This window comes from Camellia sinensis, chromosome 5, assembly GCF_055761805.1.
Source record: "Camellia sinensis isolate YWXY chromosome 5, ASM5576180v1, whole genome shotgun sequence".
Lineage (NCBI taxonomy): Eukaryota > Viridiplantae > Streptophyta > Magnoliopsida > Ericales > Theaceae > Camellia > Camellia sinensis.
Genome location: NC_138965.1, coordinates 212373226 through 212395518, shown reverse-complemented (window position 1 = coordinate 212395518; position 22293 = coordinate 212373226). Strand labels below are relative to the sequence as shown.

Sequence of the window (22293 nt, the reverse complement as noted above, 5' to 3'; positions counted from 1 at the left end):
CTTTAATAGTATTTTGAGTTGTATGTTTGGTTATAAGCTGTAAGTTTTTGTATCAAATATTATATGTCACCTCGAAAAATTTTCACTCAATTCAAAACTCTTTTCAAAACTCTTTTACCAAACAAATTTTTCACACTCAAATCATAATTCCAAAACTCACAAACTCAAAATACAACTCTTACTCTCAAATCATATTTAGAAAGCTCTACCAAACGCAACCAAAATTCCTGACTATTCTCCTACACAATGATAAAATTACCTGAATTATTAATTGAAATAAATTTATAACATTATTAAAAACGTTAATTGACTTAATAATTTATTATGAAATTAGAAATTTCAAAAAGCGGGATGTAATTTCAAAACTACAGGGACAAATCATATTTTAAGTAAATCTCAAAAATTGTATTTATAATTAGGTTTAGATTCTCTCAAGTTGTCATCTCAACTTAAGAAAACGTTTAGACTTCACAGGCCCTTTTTAAAATCGATTCCGATGATCCGAACCGTTCACTTATTGGACTCATTGAGTGTAATATTTATATAAAAAATAAGATGATTGAATATCAGTAGCTATATGTTTAAATTATATTTATTTTAAACAATAAACAATAAATATAATTTCAAGAATAACTATCCATTTTTTATAATATAAATTTGATTCAAATATATAATTATTAATATCTGATCATTTTAAATTTTTGAATGAATATTTTATTTAACAAATCTTAAAAAGTAAATAATTTAAATTATCAAAACAAAACATAGTTTGGTTTGTATTTGTAGAGTAGTTTTTAAGATAAAAAAAGTAGAAGAACTTGTTTGGTTTGTTTTTTTCTAAATATTCTCTCTAAAATAATTTAGTTTTTTTTGTAGAGTAGTTTTTGCGATAAAAAGTACAAAAGCTTATTTGGTTTGTTTTTTTATAGAGTAATTTTTGAGATAAAAGTACTAAAATTCATTTGATTTGCCTTTTTTGCAAACATATTTCAAAAGTAATTAAAATTAGATAACCAAACACATTTTTAAGAATTTTTTTGAGAAAACCTATTTAATTTAATTACTCTTAAAAAAAATATTTATAAAATATATTTTTAAAAAATTATTTTACAGATATAAACCAAACAAGGCCGTAATAAATTTTACGACTTCTTCGAATCCTCTCGTATTAAAACGTGAACATTATAGAAGTGTTAACGCATTACAATTTACCCATAGGGTTGGCTTCTGTTCGGTCTTTGTTTGGATTAGATTGTATTATTGAATTCGTGAAGGTCAATTACGGGTGATAATCTGAACCGTCAATATGTAAAACTCATCGAGTACTATAAGTCTGTAAAAAATCACGTTAATCGAATATCGGTAGCTATATGATCAAATCAGTTTTGTATAAAAAAATAGACGGTGAATAAATTAACGGTTGACAAAAATCTGATTTGATCACATAGCTACCGATATCCGATTAAGGTGATTTTTATAAGTTTATAGTATTCGACGAGTTCTACATATTAAACGGTTCAGATTATCAAAACGAAACTCGTAATAGATCCCCACAAACCTAACAATATGATCTAATTCGATTAAAGACTGGACAGAAGCCAACGACTTACCGATATACATAAATAATAACTTTTTATTTTTCAAAAGATTTTAATGACATCACTGGCCTTGCCATGCATGCTTGAATGGGCATGCATATAGACTGATGACGTGGCAGTTTGACTAAGTCTGTTCTGTTTAGAACTGCCAATCCACCAACCTTCCCATTGTCGTTCTTGGATTGGTCTTCTAGTTCAAACTCTCTCTCTCTCTCTCTCTCTCCTTCTTCGTACGCAAGCTTTGAATGGTTTGATTTTTATTTTTCTTCGTTCCCATCTTCTAGGTTTTCAAATGTCTGCTGCAAATACAGAACGACCCATCTACTTCTTCAAGTAACAAACTCACCTCTCTTTTTCTTTGCACTTTACTCTTTTTTGAATTTCTTTTTTCTCTAGCTGTTTGTGTTCAATCTATGTCCCGCGAAAGCTCTGTTTAGGGTTTTACTTGGTCGTATTTGTGTTTGATTTCTTCTCCTCCTCTGCTTCTCTCTTTAGAGAGAGAGAAAGCGGGTCAACGGTTTTAGTTGAGGGGGAAAAGGCATCACAGACAAATTAGAATTTTGCAATTTTGTGAATTTGTAGTCAAAACCCAAAAATTGATCGCTTCTATGGCCTTTCCTAGAACTATCCTCAAATGGGTTTCATCGTATTCCTAGAATTTAACCAGGGTTAGTGAGATATGTTGGGGGAAGAACAAGAACAAGACCGCCCATCCGGTGGTAGTGGCGGCGGCGGGGTTGGTGGTGGTGGTGGTGGTGGTGGTGGTGGTGGTGGTGGTAATCGGAAAGTCTATTTACGGTCGGTTTCATGGACTGACAGGTCACCCAGAACGCCTAATTCTCGGCCCCAAACGAATACCAAGTCACGGTTGTGCCTTCCTCCATTACAGCCCCTTTCAATCTCTCGCCGGAGTGTTGAGGAATGGCCGAGAGCAGGGTCTGATGATCTTGGTATATGGCCTCAAGCCCCAACCCCGGGGGCAAAAGGGTCGGTTAAAAAACTTTACAACTCTGAATCTGAACAAACCGAGGTAGAATTTCAGTTCAGGAAGGACAAGATTGCTTTTTTCGACAAGGAGTGTTCGAGAATTGTTGATCATATATATTTGGGAAGTGATGCGGTCGCAAAGAATCGTGAAATTCTTCACAAGAATGGTATAACCCATGTGTTGAATTGTGTTGGTTTCGTTTGTCCGGAATACTTTAAGAATGAGCTTGTGTACAAGACACTTTGGCTTCAAGATACACCCTCCGAGGATATCACGAGTTTGCTCTACGATGTGTTTGATTACTTTGAAGATGTTAGAGAGCAAGGTGGGCGAGTTTTTGTCCATTGTTGGCAGGGCGTGTCGCGATCAAACTCTTTGGTCATTGCATACCTCATGTGGAGGAAGAGACAAACCTTTGAAGAAGCTTTCCAATATGTGAAGGCAGCAAGGGGTGTGACAAACCCGAATATGGGTTTTGCTTGCCAATTGTTGCTTTGCCAGAACCGGACGCTGGCGTTTCTAGCGAGCCCCAATTCTGTGCTACGGATGTATCATATGGCACCTCACTCCCCATACGATCCGCTTCATCTTGTACCAAAAATGCTAAGCGAGCCGGGTGCACAGGGCCTTGACTCTCGGGGAGCATTTGTTGTTCATGTTGCTTCAGCTGTTTATGTCTGGATTGGAAAGTATTGCGTGTCTGTGATGTCAGATTATGCAAGGGTTGCTGCCTTTCAGGTAATCAAGTATGAGATGGCACAGGGACCGGTTGTAACCATCAAAGAAGGTGAAGAGCCAAATGAATTTTGGGATGCTCTTGTGAACAGAGAAGTCTTACCAGATGGTTGTGGAGAAGCGGAGATGAAAGAGGAAGATAAGGACTCTGCCGCTACGTGTTTGGGTGTCGGTGAAAGGAAGGTTGATCTATATGATAAAGATTTTGAAATTTTTCACAAGGCACTTGCTGGTGGGGTTGTACCACCTTGTCCTTTGTCAGGAACTGATTCCGAGATTTGTCTTCCTGCTAGAGAAAATGGGTGGGGGAGATTAAGATGGAAGTTTGCAAGTGGGAGGATTATGAAAGAATTCATCACATCATCTACTCAATCAAGTCATAGAGAAGTTGACTATCCTGTTTCTCCAACTGATCCTCCATTGCCTTCAAGCTCTAAAGCTGGTTCATCCTCGATTATCTTCTTTTGTTCTCCAACAAGCAGCCCCAATAGGATAAAGGATATTTGTAAAGAAGAGGAACAATCAGACCCTCTTACCGATCCTTTATCGTCGCCAACACCAAGTTGTAGTTCGCAAGATTCTTTTTCATCTTTTCTTGTCAATAGCCCAAAACCCAGTTCCAAATCTCCTTCACTCTCGCCTTCAACCTCTGATTACTCCACCAGTTCATTTACTTTCTCACCATCGTCTTCTAACTGGTCTGACTTGTCATATCCTTCATCTCAATATTCACCTTCTGGATTGGAATCTCCTGGTCCTTTTCCTGCTAACAATGCTTTGTTGTCAGAAAAAGCTTGTTTACATTGCAAAGGAACAACAACGTCCCCTCCACGGGAAAAGGCGTTTTCTGATAACCATGCTCAGAGGGAGGCAAATGATTGTTTTCGATGTAAGGGAACTACCCCCTCTATTGCAGAGCGGAGGGGGAGTAATCCTCCGCCCCGAATGATGTTACCCTCAGTTGATGAATCATCCCAAGTTCCACGACACCTAGTACGATCTTGGTCATTTTCTCTACCGGATTTGGAAGATACTGTGATGAGTGATGTCGAGTGCAACCGGAGTGATCAAGAAGCAATTTATGAATTAAATAGTGAAGAGTCAACGTTAGATGCAGATATGCTTGATACTGGCAATGAATTACACAGTCGTATTGAACATAGAAGAGATTATGATACAAGTCATCTTACATCTAGTGACACCAGGAGTAGGGTTTTAGAAGTGGAAGTAACTAACTTGGTTCTTTATCAGTGGCCTAGTATGGATAAAGTAGAGATGCACCGGTTTGCCTACCTAGATTCTAGATCTGTGTACATAACATTCATCTCGGATGTAAATTTGGGCACAAATAAGCGTGATGTTGTATACATCTGGCTGGGGCGTGAAGTTTCAAGTGGGAAAGAGCAGAATCAAGTGATCAATAGTGACGGCTCATGCAAAGATAATCTTGTCCAGTGGGAAACAGTTGGCAGCAAGTTTCTTGAACAAATGGGTTTGCCATTGAATTCCTCTGTGCAGGTATGTAATATCATTATGTCCTGTTTCTTAGCATTAATTTAAACGTGTCGATCTGTGAAGAATTTGAAGTTTTTGCTAGAATTATTTTGTAGATCTGTATTTTGTGAAAGAGATTCCACTGTGAACTACCTAGATAGCACTAGAGCTATTGGACAATTTTTTTGATATATTGTACAGGTACTCTAGAAAGTTCATTGATAAGATCTTTCTCAAATAGGTATGCCAATTAGACTACATAATTTCTTTGTTTTTGTTTTTGTTTTTGTTTTTTCCCCCTAAGCATGTTTTAATTCAAAATATAAACTAAGCTTCATTTATGATTAACATTGTTGTTTGAATATCTAAGTACCTTAGGCCCCGTTTGTTTTCCGAGTTATGCCTCCGGACTGGACTAACAATGAGCTCTCCCTCACTAAGTTCATGTTTGTTTTCCTCTTTGGCCAACAGACTCACAGTCCCAACGGACTATGAAAGGCCTTAGCGGAGCGGATTCGAGTCTAGCTAGAAGATGGTATTGGGAAAATAAAATAGTCTATTCAGCTTAGCTGTTACTGTTTGTTCGCAGGGACGTCGGGCTGGTCAACCGGCCAAGAGCAATTTTTATTTATTTATCTTAATGTTGGGCATTTTTTTTTTTAAACATTAATGTTTAATGTTTTTATATTTTTTGTTAAGTAAAAATCATAGTTTTATTTGTTTTATTATTTTATATAAAAATAATTTAACAATCTCCACACTAACAACTATCATTAAAACAAATATAATTTTATTTAATTCTCTCACTATCAATCTCTTTCATTCTATCTCTAAAAGCAAACTGGCCCTTAAGTACGTGATCTTATCTTAGCTATTAAAATTTCAGACACACATGCACACACTTTGTAAATACGGAAACTCTCCTTGAGAACCATTATTTACTGATCAATATTATGAGATTTCGATGATATTCAGACCATTTAAAATTGTTAACAAAAATATATTGCTGGACAGTGCTGATGTTAGCTTAAAATTCTTAGTCCAATGTAATAATATGAAAATCTTTGATATATCATTTTCCTAAGAAATTGCCTGCGTTGGCATTGATCCAGAGTTTATGGTTCAGATTCTGTCTTGTCCAATGCTTTATTTAAACATTAAAGTTCACTTGGTCAAACATGAGGTGCAAAAATTTCGTTTATCCTGCAAATTTAGTGAGGTATATCCCTCCTTTTCAGGGGATTCCTCTGTATTTAATTAATACTGATTGGAGGACAGTTTGTGACTTGTGATTTTCCTTTATCGTCTCTTTGAGGACAACTAATTGTCCTCACATGTTTGTAATTTCCTTGCTTTTTTAATAAATATATTCCTTTTGTTGCCTATAAAAGAAAGTTCATGATTTATTAGGTATTTGATATTAAAACAAGTTGAAAGCACTCTCTGGGCCTATTTGATTGGGTGGATTATAGTATAGGATTAGGTTTATTAATCTATGGGACTTATATTTCGGTGTTTGGTTGCCATTTTTGTTTTGCTTAGTCACAAAATTGGCAGATTTTTTAATCTTATAACTAATAATGCAAAACAAACATATAATTGGGATTATATATGTCTACATCTATTGCAAAACAAATGTGGACGAGATGGAATTATGTATGCCACTAATCCAGCTAGATAACAAATCCTACACTAATCCCATCGATTGTTAATCCCCTCACCATCAATTGTGCTAATCAAGAAGGACCTTTCTTTTTTTCTTCTTTGTGACTAAGCAAGGGTGTCCCTAGCTCGTTCAGAGTCAAGATTAACTATTGAAGCACCGAAACATTTCTTTTTGCGTGGCAATCCTTTCCTTTTTATTAGGTTTCTTGTTTATCTACTTTTTGTTTAATGTCATCGTTATTTGATTCTTCATATGCTCTGTTTGTTTAGACAAAAAACATTAGACATTTGGTACAACGGAAAACAAATTTATTTGGATATAAAATGTTTTCTTCTTTTTAGAGGTAGCAAAATATTTTCTTAAATTAAATTCTTACCAATGCTACCACACCATCATTGCCGCCGCCATCCCGCTACATCCACCGCCACTGCGGCCCTACAACCACTTATACAATTGCTAGTAGAAATGTTTTCCATTGGAAAATGTTTTCTGCTGAAACGAACAGAGTGTGTTAGCTGTTATTTATTAAAAAATTAAACCTTGTTTGTCTCATCTTGTTGAACTTTCTCAGCACATCTGTGGTTGTTGGTTATTCTTCCATAAGATATAATGGACTAAATTCTTGATGTAATTTTCTATGAAATGCACAGATAGTCAGAGAAGGAGAGGAACCAGAGCAGCTCCTAAAGTATCTCAACTGTTTCTCATTTCAAAAGGTGTGACTAACACAGAGGCTACAAACTTAGTGAAAAAGATACTGTCAACCTCCAGAAACCTCCTGCCTCCTAGGTTACTATCAACGATCCATTGCAGCTTTTTTGAGTCGAGTTTGGCATCCCGAGCAATAGGAAGCGCTTTCTTTTTTGCTCGTGTGATGTATGCAGGGAATTCAATTCATCACTATGACAAAGCATGTACAGAAGACAAGGACAAGCCCCCCCGCACTGCACGCCAATAGGAATTGGTAGGAAATAATTGTTGTATTCAGATGAATAATATATAAAGTGCAAGCAATTTTTCTTTTTAACCTTGTAATATTTATATAGCTTTTGTTATATCCAACACCGAAGGTGTTGCTTTTTTTGGTATGAATTTAAGAAGCATAATACTTGGAACCTTTTATGGAAAATCTTTTTGCATTTTTCAGTATTCTCAATAGGGTTGTTTAAATGAAACTTTGCTCGAGTTTCTTACTTGTTGCGGGTTTTGAAAATGGTAAAAAAAGTTCCATTTTCTTCATATGTATATATATATATCATTGCATTAGATTTTAACATAATCGATTTAGCAGCTTGTTTGGAATTATTCTCCTTTTCTATTTTCTGTATCCATTTTCTGTAAAACACAAGTTTTTGTGAATTGTTCCGAACTGTTTTTCAAAAAAATTCCTGAAAACCCTCCTCAGTTCTAAGAAATGCCAGAAAATTTGTTTTCAAAGACCTTTTAAACGTAGGGGTAAATTACATTTTACCCTTTTCATATTTGATCGCTATCTCAATTTGGCCTTTGAAGTTTATTTTTTCCCGCTTTAACTCTTCATGTTAAAGTTTTTTCCAATTTACTCTTAAAACCAACTTCTATTAAAAATTAGACAAAAAATTATATATGTGACATAAAAATATTTTATTATATATAATTCACACCTCTAATACAAACTCAAACTTTCATATAATATATTTTTTATGTTATATGACAGTTATTGTGGCATTTTCTTTCTAATTCTAAACAAAAGTTGACTTTAAGAGTAAGCTAAAAAAAACTTAAAACATAAAAGGCTAAAGTGAAAAAAAAAATAATTTGAAGGGCCAAAGTAAAAAATTAGTCAAACATAAACACTCAAGTGTAATTTACCCTACATGTAAAAATGGTGGGTGTTTTGGAAATTTTCATCATTTTTTACAAAATGAAAATAAGGACAACAAGATATCAAAATTTTCTACAGAATCTGGGAAGGTTGGTCTATATACAGCAGTTGGAAAACGGATATATTAAAACATGGAAACCAATAAGCAAACTAGGGTTCCAGCCCCCCTAATATGAACACTGAGCTCAAATGTGACATATTCCATAGGGCTATAGAGCTACAAAGGATGTTCTCTGCTTCTGGTAAAAATGCTCAATGTATATTACATATTCATAGACCCAAATAGATGTAGGTTGTCATATACTTATATAGCATTCTTTGCTCTTAGAATAGCCATTGTTGGGCCAAGTGCACTGCCTCTCATGGCTCTAAATGACCATGAGCTCTTGCCAGAACTCTCACTGCAACCTTTCTCCCGAATCAGCTGTTCTTTCTTTGTGTTTAGAGCCTCGCTGAATTCATCCCACACATTGATGTCTTTTTCTGCAGAGTCAACAATGGAGTCGGGAATCCAGTAAAAAACAGATATATATATATATATATATATAGTTTTCATGACATTCGATTCAATAGAAACCAAATCTAAACCACTGAAGCAAACTATGCTAAGTACCTGGGGTAGGAGCAAGTGTTTGTGTATTGTTATTGCTAGGCACCACAGTTGATACACGAACTTCATTGCTCACAGGATCGTCATTAACACAGTCAGTCACTGCTTTTGCAGGATCTGAGTTACCATGCTTGACAATCCGGGTATCAACAAGTGAAGAAAATTCTATCTGCATAGGAAACAAGATGTTATGTATTTCCATGGAGAAGCTTGGCTTCTGCTTGCAAGGTCAAAGTTGTCACACCTTACATCCACACGGATGTCATTATTCAGTGATTAACATATCAAAGGGAGAAGTTTTGAAGCATGTGTATTCCAAAAATATTGCAGTACGAGTATACGGATACTAGAACAATTATATTTTGCCTATTTTTTAAAAACTTCAAAAATTATAAGGTATTTTACAATTATAAAAAAAAAAAATACTTTTATGGATGTACCCAACTGTACCCATATTCCTTCATAAAAATATTTTCTTTTATGGATGCACCTGTATAGCATGAGTACCTCTAGAGATCCATCTTCCCCATAAAGAGAGTCATCTGGTGGTTGTGCACACTCATCTTCATCTGGCTTGTCAAAAATAATTGGATATTCTGGGACTGGTGTGAGTAGAACTCTATCGGATTCAGGATCATATCGTGACGTTTTCCCAACCTAAAGCAAAAAGAAAATGTTTAAAACCACATTTTATTTGACCTAATATGAGATAAGACTCATTAATTGCTATCAGAGTTATACCCGGAAAGAGGAAAGCTCAGGCGTCCACGTTGATGACAATTCCAGTAAACGATATGCAATCACATCACCTTCCTGCAAATAATAGCAACAAATATAGTGCTATTGTTAATTAAAAATGTTATCTGGGATAGTGAATGAATGTTAATCAGATTAATCAAGGCAGACGACTAAAACAGATTTTTTTTTTTTTGATAAATTACGACTAAAACAAATTGCAGGCTTGCTAGGAGGTAGGCTGTTTAAAGGTTTGACAAATGAAGCCCACCACACATCAACTAAGAGAAGAAATCCAAGGGTCCGTGCAAGTAGAATATACACACACACATATATCTATTTGCAATTTTATATTTAGAGTTATAGATGGTTTGATAATTGGGGGGCAGTTTGATGACTGAAGAAAATCATTTCCCAGTTTTGGACAGTTTGATGAATGAGAAAAAACATCTGTAGTAATTGGATGAGACAGTTACCAGATGTGAAGGGCATTTCTGGAGGGGTAAAAAAAGGCGTAACAGCGATCACACCAAATGAGATGGACCATTTATATAATAGAATAGATAAACCTACCTTAGGCAACCTAGCCAATGGTGCAAGCTTATCGAAGTCAAGGGGATTATTTGGAGGATCCACTCTTTCAATAGTCATCACTTCAGAACGTTCTTCATTGGAGTCCTTATAGTCATTCCTCCGGGATGAAAATTTTTCCTTACCCCATTTTTGACCCTTTTTCTTGCTGATGATTCCATTCCACTGAAATGTTTCCTGAAGCATGATTCAAGAAGAATTTGTTTGAGGGATTTAAATTTTAAAAGCAAAGAACTGGTGTATAACAACAAAACATACCACGGAAACTTGGTTTTGCTGAGCAGCCTGGTCTGCATCCAACAGAATAGTAGTATATTAGAAAATCTGCAGTGATATGGTATTCATGTAGTTGTGCAATTTTAAGAAGTGAATGAGTAACATCAGTAGTTCTGTGTAAAATCTTTGGCCACACTCAATCCACCTGCCCATCCTTTCCTAAACCTTCTCATAAAACAAAACAAGAGTGAAGAGTGAAAGGAGTAAGCAAGGAATGGAAAGGAAAAGGTTTCATTGCCAAGGGAGGAACCCTTGATAATTTGGCAACAAAAGATGGAACATCAAGTAGCTCCATTTTTGAAATTCTAGCCATTTGCCAATCAGAGGAAACTGATGAACTTAAATGTAAAGAAGTAACTAATAGTAAGTTTTAATAAACCTATTGAAAAAAGTGTAAAGTTGGAAATGGAAAAGACGGAGTGTTCCTCTTCATCCAGCATATTCACCTCTAGCCATATTGTCATTTAAAAGAAAGAGTGGGGATTGTCATGCATGTTTGTTCTCTGAGTAGATTAACCCTAAAAAATAAATAAATACAAAATAAAAACATAATGATGTAATGATTCTTGCAAATTAATTTCAAATCTTACTTTTCTTCAAGCAATACAACTTCTGACAATGTTTCAAATGGGGAAACAAATGTCAAAAAATAGATAGTCAAAGATCATCAAATCAAATTAAATTGTTCAGAATGTCTAATAAATAGCCCAATGAGATGATGGCATTGTATCCTTTTTCCATTCTTGTTGACCACGAAGACATTCAAGCAGTCATTCAAATCAAACTTACAAGACAGGCCAATTGCGCCAAATCAAACAGGATAACCCATATTTCCTGGCTCCTCAATGTTCTCACTAATCAAATCAATCCAGGCAAGTCAAAACACATTCAAACAGAATCTGTTCACAGAGAGAGAGAGAGAGAACCTCACCCTTTCCCAAAGGCTCAAAGCGAATATGTCCTGGCCTAATCACAATGGGAACAATCTCATTATCTGCTTCACTATTCTGGTTTTGTTGTTGATGTTCCATAGAATTATTATGCATGCCCTTTTCAGGAGATAGCACTTGATGTAGCTGCACATTAGGGACTTGGTTTTGTTGTTGTTGTTCCATGGAATCATTATGCACATCCTTTTCAGGAGATTGCACCTGATGTGGCTGAATATTAGGGATTTGGTTTTGTTGTTGATGTTCCATGAAATCCTTGTGCACATCCTTTTCAGGAGATTGCACCTGATGTAGCTGCATATTAGGGATTACCAGCTGTGAAAAAGAGATGGTGTTGAATGCAAAAGATGAACTTTCACTTAAATAGAGGAAAAGGTTTCTGAAGTCCTCAGCGCCAAAGTACCTCTTTCTTTTCAGTTTTGGCCAGTTCCCGCAGCCATTGCCTCTTGGCTTTTTTCCGCCGAGCACTTCTACTAGGGACCTGACATAAAAGATCAGGTAAGTATTAGTTAAACCTCAAGATTAATGTTTGTAAAGAACCTGCAAAGTGAATTATTAACTGAAACAGATGAGAAGTATAAGAGAATGACAGATTAAAATATAATGGTTCAAAGTGACCAGACCTTGCCAATTTCATCAGGCATCTGATGTACATCATCAATACATATTGTGCCATTTTCTTGAAGCTGATCAGACCTACAAAATGGAGATTCATAAGAATCGTTCATGGGCCACAGAAAAGATGGAGACAGAGAAAGGGGATCCGGATGTTAAGATACAAAGATGCCCATATGGGTAGTATACTAACAAAATTAATGTGTTGTTGTGTGCTATATACACACGAACAGAAGAGAGAAGCTTATATGAAAAAACTGACATTGTTGCACATTATCAAGATAACTAAGACTTGGCAAGTCATTGCGACTTTTATCTGATACTATTCATGTATGCTATGAATTATATTTGCCTGAAGGGCAATCGCACAAAAGAGAGCTATCTCTCTCTCTCTCTCTCTCTCTCTCTCTCTCTCTCTCTCTCTCTCTTCCCCATAACTGTATGTGCATGCATGTTCAAGCATGTGCATTGTAGAGTTGCTTGTATGATCTGTATTTCATTTAGAGTCTTCAAGATAAATCAATAATGGAATTGAAGATTGGCTGCATAACAAGACTTTATAAAACTCATAGCCAAATCTATACTGAAGTTAGAGCTGCCTTACCACTCAAAATACAAAAGAATAAAGAACTCAATTAAGTCAGGTTTTGTACTTCCAACTACATAGACATTGTCAATTAGCTCACAAACAAAAATAAATAAATTCATAAACAAAAATAGAAGTACAAAAATCCAAGCACTAATCCACATAGAAATGCCAAAGAACCTACACAACCTACCTCTTTGTGCTAGGCAAAGGTTCAACGCTGCCATTATTTCTTTCAGCACTTCTAGGGGTACTTGTTTTCTTAGTTTTACACTTTACAAGCATATTAACTAGTGATTGTTTGGCCCCAATTCTTGACTGGAGGGGACACCACAAGCCTCTACCCTTCCATCCTTTAAGAGATACTTTCTTCTTCTTGTCAATACTCTTTCCAGGGTGGAATTCACACCTCTCCTGCTCTATTTGAAAATCATTTTCAGTGTTTTGAGAATCCGTAGAGCGTTTTTGCTTCTTCCTGTGATTCACAACATACATAAGTAGTTGACAGGCCCAGCAAAATGCTCATGCAAAATTCCTAAAAGAATGATTGCAAGCATCAGTCAAATAATCTACAACAGTTGGTAAATTAAAGAATAGATGTACTTAGAAAGCAAAAACAAAATATTCATTAATGTCAAAAACTAATTTGATGGAAGATACAATTAACTTCCAAAATAACAGACATATGAACCCTGTAAAACAGCATTACTTAACTCACAAGAATTTTAATTGGATGAATAAATGTAGTATGTGTGAGGTGTAAGGTTGTGGAACTTTTGGAAATCCCTTTCAGAGAAGATAATGTTGGGAGCTGGAAAGGTGAAGTGGGTGTTTGGGAAGTTGCTATTTTAGCAGGCTATTTTAATTTTTGGCTATTTTAATAGGCTAAAATATTTGTGTTTGAAAAGATAGTTGGATTTTTTTATAGTTAGATGTGATATTTGTGAGAGAAAAAGTAAAATGATTATAGGTTTGATGTGACATTTTGTCTTATTACTTATTTTAGTCTATTTTGTCATTTTGTGAATTTTAGCTCAAAAAGTCAAAAAATAGCCTTTGCCAAACACCCCTGAAATCTGATGGGATGCATTGAGATCAGGAAAATCTTAAGTCCCAAATCCCAATAGAGGGTCTTGTGAGTGGTATACTGAGGATGATTCCCTTTCCAAAGGTATTTGGAATTCAAATACAACTTGCAACGCAAAAGAGGGAAATCTTCCTTAAGTGGTGTTATGAGTGCAAGGAGACAGGAAAATTGGTGGATCACTTGCTTATCCTTTCAAAGTGGCCAGAAAGATGTGGGTTCTCGTGCTTTCTTTGTTCAGTAATATGATCCACAACTAGTGCAGTTATTATGCACATCACAAGAACAGGGTTAAAGATGGGTTGTAAAACATACTTAGAGCTCTGGAGTTTCTTCGATGCTTTTCTTTTCTTGGAAACTACCTTTCTGTCAGATGAATTTTCTACATGTAATGTATCCTCTGACTGGTTGTCTTCATCCTCTTCAGGTTCACTTTGGTAACCACCCGTCTCGTTCTCAAATTCCTCATTTGCTAAAAGTGGCACACTTGTGAGTGCAGGTTGCTTCTCCACAATTTCGCCTTCTTCAATTATATTTGCTCCATCACCTACCTCGACAATCTCATACAACATTCCTCCCTTCATTTTGACTCTGATACGAAGATATTCGGAAAAAAATGACATGTTACTTTCAATATATAAGCAAACGGTAGCAAAAAGATACGAACTTCAAGTTTAAACTGACCTGATTACATCTTTATCCTTTATAATACACGTAGACTCAAATGGTGGCAACACAAAGCCATCCATCTGCAATAAAATAATAACAATGCGCTCAGTCAGTGTAAATCCAATGCTGAAAACACCGCAGGAAGCAAACTCAAATGTAATCTATCCCTAAAATAGAAAAGAATAATGGGTTTTTAAGATGAAATTGCTTTAACAAAGTGGGTCCAACTATGGTATAAAATTAGTGGTTTTGGCTACCATGCCTAAAACAATTGATAAGTATGGTCATATTGTGTGGTAATATTGATTAGTTCCAGTGATAAAATAGAGTCAGTTCAGTTCCAATGGTGAATAGAAGGTGGCATTGGGTGGGAACCAATAATCACATTGCTTTCTGGCAGAAGGAAAAAAAAAAAAACTGCTTTGCTTTTTTTATCCGGTTTCGATCAATATCAATTAAAGGTTATATTTTTGCATTAACCAAATCTTAGGAGTGGTTTTTGGGACCCTAGAAAAATCCTAACAAAAGAACTCTTAAAAATACAAAATTTAAAGCAGATTGGTCGAAACCCTATCAAAGTGACGGACCACCACTGTGTATTTTCAATCTCCAATAAAAGCAACACAAAATTCTATTGCTCATGATATAAAAACACACCTATTTGTCCAATACATGCCATGAAATCAGAGGGCAGCAAGATTGGACACATATGAATCGTCATCAATCGTGCTATTGCATTCGACTTACAGAGAGGATGATGCCGTTAGGGCAAGAGTCGTAGAGGTTGAAAACGTGGGCAAGGTAGGAGCAGAGATCAGAGATGGTATCGAGTGGAGGTTTAAGGAGAAGCCAGCTTCGATTCAGTCCCTCCGATCTCTGCGATTTGCTCAGAATGTGACCATCTTCGAACACCACACGAAATCTTACAGCCTCCATACTCTCCATGCTAGCGAGAGAGAGAGGGAGATTGCAGATTCGCACACTGCCTCAGTCCTTCCCTTCTAAAACCCTCGATATAAATCTCGCCTAGTTGGCTGTGGCTTCTGTACAGTCCGGGATCGGATTCGACTGTGCTGTTGGGTACATGGAGGCTCACGGATTCCATTTTGATAATTTGAACCATTTAATGTATAAAAATTGTTGAGTAATATATATTTGTAAAAAATCATATTGATCGGATATCGATAGCTATGTGATTAAAACAGTTTTGTCAACCGTTAAATTGTTCACCGTCCAATTTTTTTAATACAAAACTGATTTGATCATATAGCTATCGATATCCGATCGACGTGATTTTTTATAAATATATAGTAATTGACGAGTTCTACATATTTAACGGTTCAAATTATCAAAGCGAGACCCTTGGTGGACTCCCACGGGCCCAATAGTACGGTCCAACCCGATCCCGGACTGGCAGAGGCCATACCCTAATAAAATACGTATAATCCCCTCTCTTTTTTTATTATTTATAATTTAATTCTTTTAAATGTAAAAATAAATAAATAAAACTAGTTTTATATTTTTATTATAATTATATTAAATGCTTTTAAAATTTTGAATAAATTACAAATACATCCCCTTAAGTTTACTTAAGTTACAAATTACCTCTTATGATTTTAAAAATTACATTATACCCCTAAAGTTTTTAATTTCATAACAAATAGGTTCTTTTATTAATAAACATCAAGTTAATTAACAGTTTTTAATAATAAAATTTTATTTCAATTAATAATTCATATAATTTTATTATTATATAGGTGAACAGTTGAAATTTTACTTTTTCAATTAATTATGTTCAATAAAAAATTCTGATAGGAAGGTATTTGTAATTTTCCAAACTACAGAGAACAATTCGTATTTCAAGAAAACCTCAAAATGTGTATTTGTAATTTATCCTAAAATTTTAAAGGTGTACAAAGAGCCTCCATAGGGTTTTTGGGTGCTTTTTTAATTTGAAAAAAGGCTTGAATCATATAAGTTTGTTTCTTATTATTTGCCTTTCCCAGTGATGATGGACTTGATTTTGCAAGTAAAGTCTCGAAGTCGAATATTTTCTCTCAAGGTTCTTGCAAGCCAACACATTTTTTTAGTTCTTAAGGTGATAAGTCTACTTGCGCTTTATCAGTCATTCATTCCCCACTTGATTGCATCTTCCAATACACAAAAACTAAAGTATGTTATAGGTTGTCGTTATATATCCTCACCATAATCCTCTATTGAAGCTCCCAACTCAAAGAGCTCAATGCAACACCAGGTCATGAGAAGAGAGTTGACACTTTCTTCGCAATCGAATTCATTTTTAAGATTCTTCGAAGTGTTAAGGGTTCTCATTTGGCCCGAAACAAAACCGTAGTTCACATTGAAACGAGCTACAATCAATAAAACTTCACACATTTATGAATTTTGAATTTTTTTAACAAAGAGTTTTTTTTTAAATAAATTTCATTAGTTTGAAAGTTGATGATTTTTTACTAAATTTTTTTGTTAAAAGTACATGTGTGTGTCCAAACCAATGGAATACAATACTATATAATACATGATCCGCTAAACAAATGGGAAAATTCTATTTTCACATACCTATGCATACACTTAGTGAAATATTATTTTAATGACAATTATATCTTAAAGTAAAATAACCATAATGGATATCAAAACTGACTAATGATATTATATCAAAACATTCTCTGTACACGTATTTTAAAAATAAAAAAAAAATCTCAGTCCATATCTAAGCCCTAATTTCTCCATTGAATATCCACCTTTGAATTTCCAGCAAAATGAAAAATCCATCAATTTGGACAAGTCTTGTCTTCAATCAAAACCCAACAATTATATCCAACAATATGAAATACTCTACTTTAAACTTTTATCGAACAGGTCATCGCATACTCCCACCATAGCAAATGTGACAACCCTCACCACTGATTAGTGTTAATCTATGATTAAACATGTTAACTGACTGATTGACCAAAATTCTGAACTGATTGATTGAGTGTATTAGTTTAAATGCATTTCTATCTGTTGACCGTTAAATAATCTGTTCATGCTTTATGTTTTAAACTGTAAATTGAAGGCCTTATTGGCAGCCGAATTTGAAATTGATTAGTGTTTTATGCTAATTAAGATTTATGTGATTTTATGGTATATTTAATTGAAATGTGATTTGGTATGATTAAATTGGATTAAATAAGCTAAATTATCATTAGTTGAGCTTATTTACAAGAATGCCACTTAGTAGACTTTGCTAGACCAAATGTTTAGTCTTGCTTTACATGGGTTGGCCTCACTTTTCATCATCCTACTTGAGAGACTAAACGTGAGAGAGAGCTAGAGAGTTGGAGAAGAGCTTGAGTTCTTCATATTTACTTGAAGTCTTGAAGATTTTGAAAGAGTATTGCATAATTAAGCTTCTATACTTGTAATTCTAGGCTTAAGGTAGGAGAACCATCTTCTTGAGCTTGCATTTGAGTTATATCTTGCATGATTCATAAAGGTTTAGTGAGTTGAGTATAGAATTGGCTTAAGTTGTTTAATTGAAGCTTAAATGATGCATGCATGTACATGTTCTAGCATTTTGAAGTTGTTTTCGTGGAATTTGTTACATGCATGTCCGTATCTTGATTTTAGATCATGAAATCATCTTGTTTTTTAGGGAATTGGCTCATTGGAGCATGTATTAGAAGTTTTGAACTCATTTGAACACTTGCATGTTATGTTTGCTCATGTTCTTGAAGTTTTGTTTGAAAATGGGTTTAATTGACTCACTTTTGGGCTTTGATTTTACAATTTGAGCTTTGAATCATGTTATACTATACATTTCCAAGTGTTTTCCAAAAAATTAGCCCAAGAGGATCGAATTTGATACATTTAAAGTTGTTTTTGAGCTTGAGGTTCAAATCTAGAAATTCAAGATTTTGGACTCACGCTCGAGCGAGGAACTCTATGCTCGAGCGTACGCCTTGTGTTCATGCAGTCCGCTCGAGCGAGGAAAGTGGCGTTCGAGCGTGAAATGTGTGTATCTAGTACTTTGCATGTGTTTACAGTCCGCTCGAGCAAGAGAGTTCACGCTCGAGCGAGGACTTGTGTCTCACGCTCGAGCGTGGATCGAGCGCCCGTCAAGCGTGATTTTTGTGTATCCAGTATTTTTACTGTAGCTTACAGTCCACTCGAGCGACGGAAGTCACGCTTGAGCGGAGCTCCTTTGTCTGCATGTCCGCTCGAGCGTAGAAAGCCACGCTCGAGCGAGACCCCTGTTTTCTGAAAATTCTGAAAAGTGTTTTAAAGTACATCTTTACATCCTCATTCCATCCTAGGCATTCTTATGCCTAGTTTAAGGCATCTTAATGAGGATATCGATGTAGAACCACACCGAGACAAATTAGGGATTAAGTTATTATTTTTCCAACTGTGTAGCTTAGTGTGTGTTCATTCTGTAACTGTGTAGGGTTGGCATCCGAAGACGCTCTAGCTTATCTGTAGCCTAGAACTCTATGAGTAACAATGTTGTAAAGATATGTTCAATTGAGATTATTTTTTGAACAAACGACTGTACTACTTTATGAAATGACACTGTTTACTGAATGAATATTTGTCCTATTTGTGAACTGTATTCGTGGCATCCATAGCAATTTACTGTTACTGAACTGTTACTGCTACTGTTACAGAGATCTCTGTCGGTTTCCATGTTTGGGACTACTACTATTTACTGATATGATGGCCATCATTGACTGTTTACTGATATGATGGCCATCTATAGCCCAAGAGGATCGAATTTGATACATTTAAAGTTGTTTTTGAGCTTGAGGTTCAAATCTAGAAATTCAAGATTTTGGACTCACGCTCGAGCGAGGAACTCTACGCTCGAGCGTACGCCTTGTGTTCATGCAGTCCGCTCGAGCGAGGAAAGTGGCGTTCGAGCGTGAATGCGTGTATCCAGTACTTTACATGTGTTTACAGTCCGCTCGAGCAGGAGAGTTCACGCTCGAGCGAGGACTTGTGTCTCACGCTCGAGCGTGGATCGAGCGCCCGTCGAGCGTGATTTTTGTGTATCCAGTATTTTTACTGTAGCTTACAGTCCACTCGAGCGACGGAAGTCACGCTTGAGCGGAGCTCCTTTGTCTGCATGTCCGCTCGAGCGTAGAAAGCCACGCTCGAGCGAGACCCCTGTTTTCTGAAAATTCTGAAAAGTGTTTTAAGGTGCATATTTACATCCTCATTCCATCCTAGGCATTCTTAGGACTAGTTTAAGGCATCTTAATGAGGATATCGATGTAGAACCACACCGAGACAAATTAGGGATTAAGTTATTATTTTTCCAACTGTGTAGCTTAGTGTGTGTTCATTCTGTAACTGTGTAGGGTTGGCATCCGAGGACGCTCTAGCTTATTTGTAACCTAGAACTCTGTGAGTAACAATGTTGTAAAGATATGTTCAATTGAGATTATTTTTTGAACAAACGACTGTACTACTTTATGAAATGACACTATTTACTGAATGAATATTTGTCCTATTTGTGAACTGTATTCGTGGCATCCATAGCAATTTACTGTTACTGAACTGTTACTGCTACTGTTAAAGATCTCTGTCGGTTTCCATGTTTGGGACCACTACTGTTTACTGATATGATGGCCATCATTGACTGTTCGGTCTGTTAAGACCTACTGTACTATCTTGCTATTGGATGTACCACATATGACTATTATAGTTTCTAAATGACTATTATGGCATGAATTATGAGCCATAAACTGAATGACTGATATACTGATAAATGACTGTTTTCAATACTGAAAGAACATTCATCATTAACCTCTTTACGCATATGTTATTCACTGGGCTTTAGCTTACTGTTTATATGTATATGTAGGTGTTCAGGCACCGGACTGGAGTTAGGAGCGTCGGATTAGCTCTTGTTTTGTCAAGCCAACCATCGTGCCTCACCTTGAGATTCCAAGTGCTGCCAAGCTAAGGCTACTTCGGGGTGTTTTAGATTCTCCCTTTTTGTCTCTATTTTGTATAGACTGTTACTGTACTGTTATGGTAGGGATTTGGTCCCTAACTGAATACCTGTATATGATATATGTACATACTGTTATGGTTGAAATGTGTATATGTTCAAAAAGTCTTTTTGCATTCAGACTGTCACAGCTCATTGGACATCTTTTAATTACTGTTTTGGCTTCCGCCAGCCCCTGTACTCTGTATTACTGTTTTACTATTAAGTAGGCCTTCGGTAATCACGGATTACTAGCCGGTTACAGTGCTAAACCCATAGCGGCAGGTTTGGGTCATGATAGCAAAATTCAAATAACATATATATATATATATAGAGAGAGAGAGAGAGAGAGAGAGAGAGATAGAGAAAACAAAAAAGTTTTAGTAATGATGGGTAGGGGGAAGGTAGCGGGAATGGTGACTGTTCATGGTGGGGTAAGTCGTTTAATGAGGTGATGAAATAATAGAGAATGTTCTTCAACAAGTTCTGTTTATGAACACTATTTTACCCCCCTTCTCTCTCTCTCTCTCTCTCTCTCTCTCTCTCGTTTTGCCTTCAATAGTGGACACCATCTCCGTATTGATTTCTTTTTTCGGGCAATATTTGAGTGTTGATAGTGGTTGTAGTAGAAACAAGGTATGGTGTTGTGTAGGGGATTTAGGTGTTGATTTGGTGATTATAAGTCTAGTAGAAGTGACACAGATGTGGTAGAAGTTCTGAAAATATCTAATTATTTCAAAAGTTAACAATCGATTAACGCTGTATTTGGCTGAGGGATTTATGAAGGGATTTGGAAATAGAAAAGGAAAAAAGGTGGATGAAATGTGAATGAATTTTATTCAAATTTCACCTAGTTTCGCACATTTTTTTATTTTTCCTTTACAAATCATTTTCCTAATCCCCCAACCAAACACAGTGTAAGAGTTTTTTTTTTTTTTTTCCCAGTAAACCGGTGCCGAATGAAAAATCAACAAAAATCAAAGAAAAACCCATAGGTCATTTTCATACATCAGGTGTATGGAAGAGGGTTTTAAACCAAATGGATAAATGTGCATAGAATAAGGATTTATGTGATGTGTGTAAAAGGATATGAGTTAGGGTATAATTAGAGCATAAAGTGTATGGAATGAGAACAATAATCAATAACTAAATTAATAAGTGTGTGCAAATGATATACACTAAGGTAAATAGATCTGTGAAAATATAATTTCCCAAGGGTAAATTATAATTTAACGCCCTGTGGTTTGCCTAAAAAATACGGAGCCCCCCCTATAGTTTCATTTGTAACACTTAAACCCCCTATACTTCATACGAAAGTGCAATTTTAGACGAAACTATTTGTTTAAACATAACGTGTGTTGCACGATCATGAATAGTGAGCGGAGCAGCTTTTCTCACCCAAAAACATATGACAAATGACCAAAACACCCTTATTGCCATATACATACACAGAATGGTGTAGTGCAATAGAGCATGGGTTATACTCTTGGACCATCACACAGGTTCTTTCTCCCTCGTTATATAAATATGCAATATCATCACCTTCCATGCAAAACCACCACCATCACCTTTTATTTATCCTCTCATTTCACCACCATCACATTCCATGCAAAATCACAACCAACTAATATCACAACCATCATATTCTATGCAAAACCACAACCAACTTCTTATTCCATGCAAAACCACCACTCAAAATCACCACTACAACTTCTCTCTCTAAAAACTATCCACAACCAACTTCTTATTCCATGCAAAACCACCACTCAAAATCACCACCTCAGCTTCCCTCTCTAAAAATTATCTAAATCCACTTTTCTTCTTATAATTCAAATTAGTA

At 35.8% G+C, this 22293-nt stretch overlaps 2 protein-coding genes across 5 annotated transcripts; one reads left to right on the top strand and one right to left on the bottom strand.

Moving 5' to 3' along the window:
• The first annotated feature begins 1622 nt into the window (after positions 1 to 1622).
• LOC114312586 (protein-tyrosine-phosphatase MKP1) lies at positions 1623 to 7610 on the top strand. Its single transcript, XM_028258832.2, has 2 exons — positions 1623 to 4839; positions 7132 to 7610. Exons 1-2 carry the CDS (start codon positions 2278 to 2280, stop codon positions 7201 to 7203), a joined length of 2634 nt encoding a protein of 877 aa, XP_028114633.2. The 5' UTR covers positions 1623 to 2277; the 3' UTR covers positions 7204 to 7610.
• A 745-nt stretch (positions 7611 to 8355) lies between these two features.
• Positions 8356 to 15556, bottom strand: LOC114312585 (sphere organelles protein-like protein). 4 transcript variants are annotated; one of them, XM_028258830.2, is made up of 13 exons: positions 15209 to 15556; positions 14477 to 14541; positions 14108 to 14383; positions 12902 to 13183; positions 12131 to 12203; positions 11911 to 11988; positions 11489 to 11801; positions 10540 to 10571; positions 10264 to 10458; positions 9697 to 9768; positions 9463 to 9612; positions 8959 to 9124; positions 8356 to 8828 (listed from the first exon to the last, which is right to left on the bottom strand). In XM_028258830.2, the coding sequence occupies exons 1-13, from the start codon at positions 15404 to 15406 to the stop codon at positions 8650 to 8652; spliced, it is 2079 nt and encodes a 692-aa protein (XP_028114631.2). In that variant the 5' UTR covers positions 15407 to 15556; the 3' UTR covers positions 8356 to 8649. The 4 variants fall into 4 exon arrangements, with proteins under 4 accessions (XP_028114631.2, XP_028114632.2, XP_082727540.1 ...); XM_028258831.2 differs by having other exon boundaries at positions 11489 to 11822; positions 15119 to 15515; XM_082871414.1 differs by having other exon boundaries at positions 15119 to 15515.
• Between the last annotated feature and the right edge of the window lie 6737 nt (positions 15557 to 22293).